The sequence below is a fragment of the Cherax quadricarinatus genome, chromosome 4, assembly GCF_038502225.1.
Source record: "Cherax quadricarinatus isolate ZL_2023a chromosome 4, ASM3850222v1, whole genome shotgun sequence".
Lineage (NCBI taxonomy): Eukaryota > Metazoa > Arthropoda > Malacostraca > Decapoda > Parastacidae > Cherax > Cherax quadricarinatus.
In genome coordinates this window covers 53,022,572-53,035,071 of record NC_091295.1, presented here as the reverse complement: position 1 = coordinate 53,035,071, position 12,500 = coordinate 53,022,572, and the positions used below count along the sequence as shown (strand labels likewise).

The 12,500-nt window shown below is 41.7% G+C and overlaps 1 protein-coding gene across 1 annotated transcript in view; it reads right to left on the bottom strand.

The window, feature by feature from the left end:
- LOC128684339 (uncharacterized) overlaps window positions 1-12,500 on the bottom strand; it is a 241,053-nt gene that overhangs the window by 25,418 nt on the left and 203,135 nt on the right. Inside the window, exon 14 of the mRNA XM_070098267.1 lies at window positions 875-1,002. Coding sequence (XP_069954368.1) covers window positions 875-1,002 — 128 coding nt within the window. The remainder of the gene's footprint in view (window positions 1-874; window positions 1,003-12,500) is intronic.

Below are 12,500 nucleotides of genomic sequence, written 5' to 3'. Positions count from 1 at the left end.
CCAGTGGCTTTATTTACGATCCTCATGTTATCCGCGTTTTCCATATTGTTGTCTGTACTGGTCTGATGAAGTCACTGGTTGGCGAAACGTTTCTACAGTAAAGATACCCTAGTGTTGCACATGACTTTTTCATCCTTCAAGGAGTTCAACACGGTATAAGGAATTCAAATTTGTTTAAGAGGGTCCAAAATTGTTCTCGAGAGGAAGTTCAGAATTGTATCGAGTGTCTAAAGGAGTCGGTGCTGTAGTCAACTTGTATTTACAAGGATGCCATTTCGCACCCTAGCGAGTAAGAAAGACAGGTTCCAGAGCAAGTTCTTATTGAGATAACGTTTCGCTCTGCGTAAACGTAGAGCGAAAACGTAGTCTTGATTAGAGCTTGCCCTGTACGCTGTCTTTCCCCTCACTGCTGTCGGAGGTACAACCTCTGATTTACTTCGAATCCCGGTACAGCTTTCACAATCTTGTGTTGGAATTTTTCTATTTTCCATTTCGTCCGTCTAGTGGGGCCAGACCAGCCCTCCATCACTATTTCGACGCCCTCATCTCCGCACAGCTTCATCCCAATAGCTCTTCTGCACCTTCTCTTTCTTCTCCCTATTTACATCCCTTCCTCTCCATAAATTTCCTCTTCCAGTCACTTTCTCTTAGCCTACTACTCACCTGGTCTTGTGCCCACTCGCCCACCCTTCTATTTCTACATACCCACCTTCTCGTCTTCCTATTTTTAATAGGTAGCTCACTTGGAGATCTATGAGAATTCACCCACATTTCTCAAACATGCATTTACAGAGAGACCCACCACACACAACTCAAACCCACCTCCCTCACCCTTCCCACACACACTGCCCAACTCCTTGTTTAGGGAACTCACGCATACGGTTCTCTGCCGTTTTGAAGGTGAAGGCTTCCACCAGCCTGAAGGGGCTCCTGCCGTAGGAGGTGTGAGAGGAGACATAGACCACGTAATCCTGCCCAGGTGTCAACCCTCGCACCGTGAACCTGAGGAAAGAGGAAGGTATGGGTGTGAAAGCAAACGTTTAAAAAGAGGAAAAGTTCTGAAGCCTGGAAAAGGGATATTGATCCGAAGGATTTAAGCTAATATCGGGTCAAACCTGAATAACTACACACCTGTATGACCTTCTCTGGCCTGTTATGACCTCACGTCATCTGTTAAGACTTGCAGCATCCTAAGATTTATTTCCCTGCAAGCACCTGCGCCTCAGAAGCACCGTCAGAAACACTGTCAGAAGCACTGTCAGGAACACAGTCAGAAGCACCGTCAGGAACACTGTCAGAAGCACCGTCAGAAGCTTCTGCAGCACTCTCTGCGCCCCTTACCCCTGCAGCCTTCTCTGCAGCACCATCTTGTCTCTGGATGCTGCGGTGAGACGCATCTCAGGATTCCTGGTAATGATCCAAGAGATGTGAGGGAGACTGCAGTGAGCAGCGTCAATTGCCGTGCAGATTGCGGCTTGGCGGCAGGGTCACAGCAGTTCCCGGCTTGACAGAAGGGTCATAGCAGCTCCTGGCTTCACAAAAGGGTCACAGCAGTTCCAGAGATGCTGGTTAGTACACTGAGATCCGTTAAGTACCTAACTCTTTCACAGTAAACATCAAGTTCTCTCCCCCTACTACACTCTTATGAACATCGTAAACATTTGCCAACATTCAGCCAAGTCCTCTGCTTCCATTAGAGACAAATAAATGTTCACATGTTAGTGTTTATTATGAGAAGCGATAAAGCCACATGAGCTCGATCCTCCGTCATTGTATTCATTTGCTCTTGAGTCTGCTAAAGATTATTATTGTTATTATTATTATTATTATTATTATTATTATTATTATTATTATTATTATTATTATTCGTGGGAGCACTAAAGTCGTAGGAGTCATGCAGCGAATGGGAAGTGTGAGGTAATCAAATTTGATCCGAGAAAGTAAAGGGTAGCTTTAATTCCTTGAATCACGAGTCCTTAACTATCATGAAGGCAGCCTCAACATCATGAAGGCAGCCTCAACATCATGAAGGCAGCCTCAGCATCATGAAGGCAGCCTCAACATCATGAAGGCAGCTTCAACATCATGAAGGCAGCCTCAGCATCATGAAGGCAGCCTCAACATCATGAAGGCAGCCTCAACATCATGAAGGCAGCCTCAACATCATGAAGGCAGCCTCAGCATCATGAAGGCAGCCTCAACATCATGAAGGCAGCTTCAACATCATGAAGGCAGCCTCAGCATCATGAAGGCAGCCTCAACATCATGAAGGCAGCCTCAACATCATGAAGGCAGCCTCAACATCATGAAGGCAGCCTCAGCATCATGAAGGCAGCCTCAACATCATGAAGGCAGCTTCAACATCATGAAGGCAGCCTCAGCATCATGAAGGCAGCCTCAACATCATGAAGGCAGCCTCAACATCATGAAGGCAGCCTCAACATCATGAAGGCAGCCTCAACATCATGAAGGCAGCTTCAACATCATGAAGGCAGCCTCAACATCATGAAGGCAGCCTCAACATCATGAAGGCAGCCTCAACATCATGAAGGCAGCCTCAACATCATGAAGGCAGCCTCAGCATCATGAAGGCAGCCTCAACATCATGAAGGCAGCTTCAACATCATGAAGGCAGCCTCAACATCATGAAGGCAGCTTCAACATCATGAAGGCAGCCTCAGCATCATGAAGGCAGCCTCAACATCATGAAGGCAGCTTCAACATCATGAAGGCAGCCTCAACATCATGAAGGCAGCCTCAACATCATGAAGGCAGCCTCAACATCATGAAGGCAGCCTCAGCATCATGAAGGCAGCCTCAACATCATGAAGGCAGCTTCAACATCATGAAGGCAGCCTCAGCATCATGAAGGCAGCCTCAACATCATGAAGGCAGCTTCAACATCATGAAGGCAGCCTCAACATCATGAAGGCAGCCTCAACATCATGAAGGCAGCCTCAACATCATGAAGGCAGCCTCAGCATCATGAAGGCAGCCTCAACATCATGAAGGCAGCTTCAACATCATGAAGGCAGCCTCAGCATCATGAAGGCAGCCTCAACATCATGAAGGCAGCTTCAACATCATGAAGGCAGCCTCAGCATCATGAAGGCAGCCTCAACATCATGAAGGCAGCCTCAACATCATGAAGGCAGCCTCAACATCATGAAGGCAGCCTCAGCATCATGAAGGCAGCCTCAACATCATGAAGGCAGCTTCAACATCATGAAGGCAGCCTCAGCATCATGAAGGCAGCCTCAACATCATGAAGGCAGCTTCAACATCATGAAGGCAGCCTCAACATCATGAAGGCAGCCTCAGCATCATGAAGGCAGCCTCAACATCATGAAGGCAGCTTCAACATCATGAAGGCAGCCTCAGCATCATGAAGGCAGCCTCAACATCATGAAGGCAGCCTCAACATCATGAAGGCAGCCTCAACATCATGAAGGCAGCTTCAACATCATGAAGGCAGCCTCAACATCATGAAGGCAGCCTCAACATCATGAAGGCAGCCTCAACATCATGAAGGCAGCTTCAACATCATGAAGGCAGCCTCAACATCATGAAGGCAGCCTCAACATCATGAAGGCAGCTTCAACATCATGAAGGCAGCTTCAACATCATGAAGGCAACCTCAACATCATGAAGGCAGCTTCAACATCATGAAGGCAGCTTCAACATCATGAAGGCAGCTTCAACATTATGAAGGCAGCCTCAACATCATGAAGGCAGCCTCAACATCATGAAGGCAGCTTCAACATCATGAAGGCAACCTCAACATCATGAAGGCAGCTTCAACATCATGAAGGCAGCTTCAACATCATGAAGGCAACCTCAACATCATGAAGGCAGCTTCAACATCATGAAGGCAGTTTCAGCATCATGAAGGCAGCCTCAACATCATGAAGGCAGCCGCAACATCATGAAGGCAGCCTCAACATCATGAAGGCAGTTTCAGCATCATGAAGGCAGCCTCAGCATCATGAAGGCAGCTTCAACATCATGAAGGCAGCTTCAACATCATGAAGGCAGCTTCAACATCATGAAGGCAGCTTCAACATCATGAAGGCAACCTCAACATCATGAAGGCAGCTTCAACATCATGAAGGCAGTTTCAGCATCATGAAGGCAGCCTCAACATCATGAAGGCAGCCGCAACATCATGAAGGCAGCCTCAGCATCATGAAGGCAGCCTCAACATCATGAAGGCAGTTTCAGCATCATGAAGGCAGCCTCAGCATCATGAAGGCAGCTTCAACATCATGAAGGCAACCTCAACATCATGAAGGCAGCTTCAACATCATGAAGGCAGCTTCAACATCATGAAGGCAGCTTCAACATCATGAAGGCAGCTTCAACATCATGAAGGCAACCTCAACATCATGAAGGCAGCTTCAACATCATGAAGGCAGTTTCAGCATCATGAAGGCAGCCTCAACATCATGAAGGCAGCCGCAACATCATGAAGGCAGTTTCAGCATCATGAAGGCAGCCTCAACATCATGAAGGCAGCCGCAACATCATGAAGGCAGCCGCAACATCATGAAGGCAGCCTCAGCATCATGAAGGCAGTCTGCTGAAGAGGATCTGTGCGAATTCGAAGTACACAGTACCTTCCTTACCTTCTGTGATACTGTCTCTCTCTCTCTGCCCCTACCTTTCTTTCCTCCCACTCTCTCTCTATCCCTCCCTCTCTCTCCCTCCTTTCCTTCCTCTCTCCCTCCATCCCTGCCTTCTGGACGAGGTAATCTGTTCATAACCATTATTGTCACGGTTCGGTCTTGAGAGAGCAGAGGACTGACAACACCACGCTCTGTACGGTGCTCAAGATGAGTCCCCTGGGATACCTGGACGATGGATGAAAGGATGCTGGGGAGGGATAAAAGGATACTGGAGAATGGAAGATCCTGGGGAGGGACAGAAGGATGCTGGGGAGGGCCGGAAGGATGCTGAGGAGAATTGAAAGATGCTGGAGAGGGATGGAAGATGCTGGGGAGGGATGGAAGGATGCTGTAACCTCTTACAGCATCCTTCCATGACTTCCCCAGCATTCTTTCATCCCTTACCCAGCATCATTCCACCCTTCCCTAGCATATTCCATCCCCCAGCATTTATTTATCATTTCCTAGCATCCTTTCATTCCATCCCTAGATACCATCCGTAGAAAGAATGCGGGGAAGAGATGGAAGGATGCTGGAAGAAGGATGAAAGGATGCTGTGGGAGGGCTGAAAAGATGCTGGGGAGGGATGAAAGAATGTTGGGGAGGGATGAAAGGATGCTGGGAGGTGGAAGGATGCTTGGGGAGGGGTGAAATATGTTGGGTAGGGATGGAAGGATACTGGGAATACAGGGATACTGATCATGGGTGCCAGCGTACCCTTAGCTTGTAGTTTACCAATGGACAGTTCCGGAGGCTTCGCTACTTGTGCGGTCTGGTCCCTGACCAGGCCTGCTGATTGACAGATCAGGCCTCCTGGTTGACAGACCAGGTCTCCTGGTTGACAGACCAGGCCTCCTGGTTGACAGCCTGGTCGATCAGGCTGGTGGTGGTGGTGCAGTTCAGCGTTGGCATCTCAGCTCGGCCTATCAGCAACTGGCTTGAGAAACTTGTCAAGTAGTCACTTGAACAATGCCAGAGGTGAGATGGTTCCCGTTTGTAGAAACGGGGGGTGATGAAGAGTCTTAGTCCCTGTATACTTACTGAGCTATGAAATTTTAGCAAGAACCGAGAAGTATGGATAAAATAAATTTAAGAAAATTTAAGAACGTATATTTACAGAGGTGCATGATTTTACTTTCACATAAAGAAAATAGAAGAATGTTTATTTACAGAGGTATACATGATGTAACATTCGCATATTGTTCTCATTAAACAAGTTCTCTATAAGCCGGTTACCTCAATAAATATAGACCTTTTCGTTATCACCTCTTTAGTATACTCATTGTCATCTGTTGTTTTGAAGGTTCTATTTATCCACCTTATCTATTTTCCTGCGACTGGGTAATTATTTTGTTGCGAACCTTAAATGTAAGAACTTCTAACATCAGTTGTGAACCTTAAATGTGATATCTGACATTATCACTAGTAAACCTTGAAAATGAGATCTAGCATTATAACTTGTATACCTTGAATGTGAGATATGACATTATCACTTGTGAACCTTGAATGGAAGAGCTGACATTATTTCTCGCAAGATTTTTACATAGAAGGCGGTTCAGGTATGCTAGAGAGGAGTACAAGGGATGCCGGGGAAGGCTGCAAGGTTACTAGAGATGGGTGAAAGATGCTGGGGTGTAAGATTACTTGGGATGAGTTCAGGGATGCTGGGGAATGTCTGCAACACATCCTCTAAAGCAGTTCTGGTACAAACATTGGGGTTGAGAATGAGTGGGTTCCCCGTCGAGAGATATTCTCTGGACACTAAGGACCCAAGTGTACTGGAGGTGTTATGTGTGTGGACCCACCACAGTACTGGAGCCTGGGAATGATGAAGGAAAGGGAGTAGGGCGAGGATTGGAAGGGAAAGAAATGCAGGGGCAATGGAGGAAAATAGGGAAGGGGTACTGTGAAAAGGACGAAGGAATAGAAGGAGAGGATATGAACGAGAATTTTTTTTTTTTAGAAATAATGTATGAGATGGCCAAGTGGAGAAACAAGAAGAATAGAAAGAGGAGTAGTAGTAGTGAAGGAGGAGAAGCAGAAAGAGTAATATGATGAGAAGCAAATAGAGGAGTAGCAGGAGAAGGAGAAAGGGAAGGAGGAGGAAGAAGAGTAAGAGGAGAAGGAAGAGTAAAAGAATAAAAAAGAGTAAGAGGAAGATTAAAAAGAAGAAGTAAAAGAAAAAAAAATCGCCTCCTGATCGTTTGTCACTAGAATTTCCTCGTTAGATATTTCAACGATTTTGAATGAAAAGGAAAATTTCAAATCATTACCATTTAAAAATGATCTAATAATAAATTATGAGGTACATCTGTTTTCATAACATTTATAATTTAAAAATGAATACAAATAAATGGTTAACTGATAAGTTAATAGAGTTTAAAACTTATCAATTCTTCATCAGCTGTTTGTCATCAGTCAAGGATAATATAATCCCTGAAATAAGGATGAAAGTAAACTATCAGTGTATATATATAATGAGAGATATACCTTTCAGAGCACAACACACACACACACACACACACACACACACACACACACACACACACACACACACACACACACACACAGATATATATATATATATATATATATATATATATATATATATATATATATATATATATATATACATATACATAAATTTTTTTTTTATTATCACACTGGCCGATTCCCAGCAAGGCAGGGTGGCCCGAAAAAGAAAAACTTTCACCATCATTCACTCCATCACTGTCTTGCCAGAAGGGTGCTTTACACTACAGTTTTTAAACTGCAACATTAACACCCCTCCTTCAGAGTGCAGGCACTGTACTTCCCACCTCCAGGACTCAAGTCCGGCCTGCCGGTTTCCCTGAACCCCTTCATAAATATTACTTTGCTCACACTCCAACAGCATGTCAAGTATTAAAAACCATTTGTCTCCATTCACTCCTATCAAACACGCTCACGCATGCCTGCTGGAAGTCCAAGCCCCTCGCACACAAAACCTCCTTTACCCCCTCCCTCCAACCTTTCCTAGGCCGACCCCTACCCCGCCTTCCTTCCACTACAGACTGATACACTCTTGAAGTCACTCTGTTTCGCTCCATTCTCTCTACATGTCCGAACCACCTCAACAACCCTTCCTCAGCCCTCTGGACAACAGTTTTGGTAATCCCGCACCTCCTCCTAACTTCCAAACTACGAATTCTCTGCATTATATTCACACCACACATTGCCCTCAGACATGACATCTCCACTGCCTCCAGCCTTCTCCTCACTGCAACATTCATCACCCATGCTTCACACCCATATAAGAGCGTTGGTAAAACTATACTCTCATACATTCCCCTCTTTGCCTCCAAGGACAAAGTTCTTTGTCTCCACAGACTCCTAAGTGCACCACTCACCCTTTTCCCCTCATCAATTCTATGATTCACCTCATCTTTCATAGACCCATCCGCTGACACGTCCAATCCCAAATATCTGAATATATTCACCTCCTCCATTCTCTCTCCCTCCAATCTGATATTCAATCTTTCATCACCTAATCTTTTTGTTATCCTCATAACCTTACTCTTTCCTGTATTCACTTTTAATTTTCTTCTTTTGAACACCCTACCAAATTCATCCACCAATCTCTGTAACTTCTCTTCAGAATCTCCCAAGAGCACAGTGTCATCAGCAAAGAGCAACTGTGACAACTCCCACTTTATGTGTGATTCTTTATCTTTTAACTCCACGCCTCTTGCCAAGACCCTCGCATTTACTTCTCTTACAATCCCATCTATAAATATATTAAACAACCACGGTGACATCACACATCCTTGTCTAAGGCCTACTTTTACTAGACAATAATTTCCCTCTTTCCTACATACTCTAACTTGAGCATCACTATCCTCGTAAAAACTCTTCACTGCTTTCAGTAACCTACCTCCTGCACCATACACCTGCAACATCTGCCACATTGCCTCCATATCCACCCTGTCATACGCCTTTTCCAAATCCATAAATGCCACAAAGACCTCTTTAGCCTCATCTAAATACTGTTCACTTATATGTTTCACTGTAAACACCTGGTCCACACACCCCCTACCTTTCCTAAAGCCTCCTTGTTCATCTGCTATCCTATTCTCCGTCTTACTCTTAATTCTTTCAAAAATAACTCTACCACACACTTTACCAGGTATACTCAACAGACTTACCCCCCCAATAATTTTTGCACTCTCTTTTGTCCCCTTTGCCTTTATACAAAGGAACTATGCATGCTCTCTGCCAATCCCTAGGTACCTTACCCTCTTCCATACATTTATTAAATAATTATATATATATATATATATATATATATATATATATATATATATATTATATATATATATATATATATATATATATATATATATATATATATATATATATATATATATATATATATATATTATATATATATATATATATATATATATATATATATATATATATATATATATATATATAATTATATATATATATAATATTATATATGTATATATAATTATATAAATATATATAATTATATATATATATATATAATTATATATATATATAATTATATATGTATATATATAATTATATGTATATATATAATTATATGTATATATATATAATTATATGTATATATATAATTATATGTATATATAATTATATGTATATATAATTATATATATATATATATAATTATATATATATACAATTATATATATATATATATATATATATATATATATATATATATATATATATATATATATATATATATATATATATAATTATATATATATATATATATATATATACATATATATATATATATATGTATGTATATATATTTATAAATAATTATATATATATATATATATATATATATATATATATATATATATATATATATATATATATATAAATAGAAGGTAGGGTCACCCGAAAAAGAAGAAACACTTTCGTCATGTTTCACTCTATCACTGTCTTCGTAGAGGCTTGCGTACACTACAGTTAAAAGACTGCAACATTAACACCTTCAGACACTGTATTTCCCATCTCCAACACACAAGTCCGGCCTGCCCGTTCCCCTGAATCCTTTCATAAATGTTACTTTGCTCACACTCCAACAGCACGTCAAGTCATAAAAACCACTCGTTCCTATCTAACACGCTCTCGTATGCATGCTGGAAGTCCAAGCCCCTCCCACACAAAACCTTTGCCCACTCCCTCCAATCGTTCCTAGTACGTCCAATACCCCGCCTTCCTTCAACTACAAATTTATACGCTCTCCAAGTCATTCTATATCGTTCCAGCATCTCTAAATGTCCGACCTACTTCAATAATCCCTCCTCAGCCCTCTGGATAATAGTTTTGGCAATCCCGCATCTCCTAATTTCCAAACTACGGATTCTCTGCATTATATTCACACCACACATTGTTCTCAAACACAATATCTCCACTGCCTCCAGCCTTCTCCTTGTTGGAACAGTCACCACCCATGCTTCACACCCATATACGAACGTTCGTATAACTATACTCTCATACTTTCCCCTATTTGCTTTGGTGGATAATGTTCTGTCTCCACAGACTCCTCGGTGCATAACTTAACTCTTTCCCCTCACCAGTTCTATGATATATATGTGTGTATGTGTGTGTGTGCGTGTCGTGCCGAACAGGTAAAAATTGTGATTTTTGGCTTAAATAGCGTCGCTCTTCTTGGCGAATAAGAGAAGCGAAATTTGTGTATGCAATAATTTAGCAAAAATCATTCCGAACCTATCGAAAAAAAATATATTTCATTGTGTTTGTTGATATTAAATTGTTGTAAACTATCAAAAATATATTTAGTTGAATTAGGTTTAATTAAATTGCGCTTTTTACAATAAGGTTAGGTAAGTTTTCTAAGGTGCTTTTGGTACAAAATTATTAATTTTTACATTAACATAAATGAAAAAATATATCTTCAAACGTATAAGAGAAAAGTTTAAAAAGGACTTAATTTTAAATGAGTTTTTGCTAATTGACCAATTTTACCTATATAATCTTGTGTAATTCAAATTGATTATAGTTATTTTAAAAATAGAGAATATTATTAAAATTAAACTCACGAATTATAAAAATTTCTCATCACATTATTTTTCTCCTGTATGCTCTTATTATTATTATTATTGTTATTATTATTATTAGTATTATTATCATCATCATCATAACCATCGTCCTTCCCACTGACGCAGACACAATCTTTCCCATTAACGCAGACAATGACGCAGACACTGACGCAGACAATGACACAGTCCCTCCTACTGTCTTCCCTAATTTCCCGGTAATCTTCCTGTCGTCATTTTTTTTATTCTCGAATTAATTATCTTCTTTCTCCCCTTTCCTTCATTCTTTCTCTATTCATTATTTTCTTTCCTCCTTCTTCTTTCTCCTTTAAATTAATCGTTTGCTTGTTTTCTCATTTTTTCTTTCTTTTCCACTTGTATCATCCCTTTTCCCTTTTCGTTTTAGGCTCTATTTTTTCTTTTTTTTTTTTACACAGGGTTTGACAAGGTTAAGGATCCCTAGCTTTATTGACAAGCTATTTACAGATTAAGGATTCCTAATTTTATTGACAAGCTAAGAGCTGTTACCTACATCAGCTCATTTGAAAACATTTTTATTGTTATGAGACATAAAAGTAGGGAACAGGATGAAGTTGGAGCCATCTGTGGGCCAGTATTTTCATTTCATCAACTGACTTTATCTCATTGACATCTTAAGGCTGCACGAATGTGTTCCATACTCGAGTCATCCTGGGGATAAATGATCTCGGATGAAGTGATGTACTGGAGAAGGGTACAGGCAGAGTGAAGTTGCTGCTTTCTACCCTTCTTGTGGTATAGAAGCTTGCTTCACGCTGTCCTCGAAGTGGATTCAAGTGTGGCACTCTGACAATATTGGCTTTGTACAAAACAGTAAGACCACCCACATCCCTCCTGTGTTGAAGGCTCTGTTGAAATGACAGATCTATCCAGGACTGGTCCATGCGAGAGATGAAATGTCTTGCTCTGTCGCAGATGAGAGGGGGGGGGGCAGGCAAACTAAGAAAGTGGAGCATACTCAAGGTGTGAGCGTACTTGTGCCTCGTACAAAATCTTGCAACCCCTTCTGTCAAGCAGATGCAAGATACGGCGAAGTGCTGCAAGCTTCCTGGCTGCCTTGTTTGCAAGATTTACAACGTGGTTCTTCATGGTCAGTTTGGAGTCAAATTTCACCCCAAAGATATCAACTTCTTCCCCGGGAGCCAACACCCTCCCATTCATCCTTACTACTGCACCAGCATTACCATCATGGTGCCTAGAGACCATCATCATTTGTGTTTTCTCAGGTGCAAATGTTACTTGCCATCTATTTCCCCATGCTGATATAGCTCTTAGCTGGTGGTTGATGTAGCTTAGAGCAGCTGGCATTTCTTCTCTTTATGCTCTCTCTCTCTCTCTCTCTCTCTCTCTCTCTCTCTCTCTCTCTCTCTCTCTCTCTCTCTCTCTCTCTCTCTCTCTCTTCACAAATGAGAATCATAATGTCCGCAGCTTTACACTCGTCTCTTGCAGAAACGAGGCGATTAACTAAAGGAACGAAGGAGCGCTCACTTTCAAATTAGATTGTGTAAAGCTGGAGTCTACAACTTGATGTAAACAAGCAGCAATTGTCCGTTTTGTAACGCTAGAAACGACAGCTGGGTGTAAACTAGTTGCACATGTTTGTTCAGTAACGCTGGGGACGACAGCTGGATATAAACAAGGCTGCAATTGTTCGTTTTGTAACCCTGGGGACGACACCTGGGTGTAAACAACT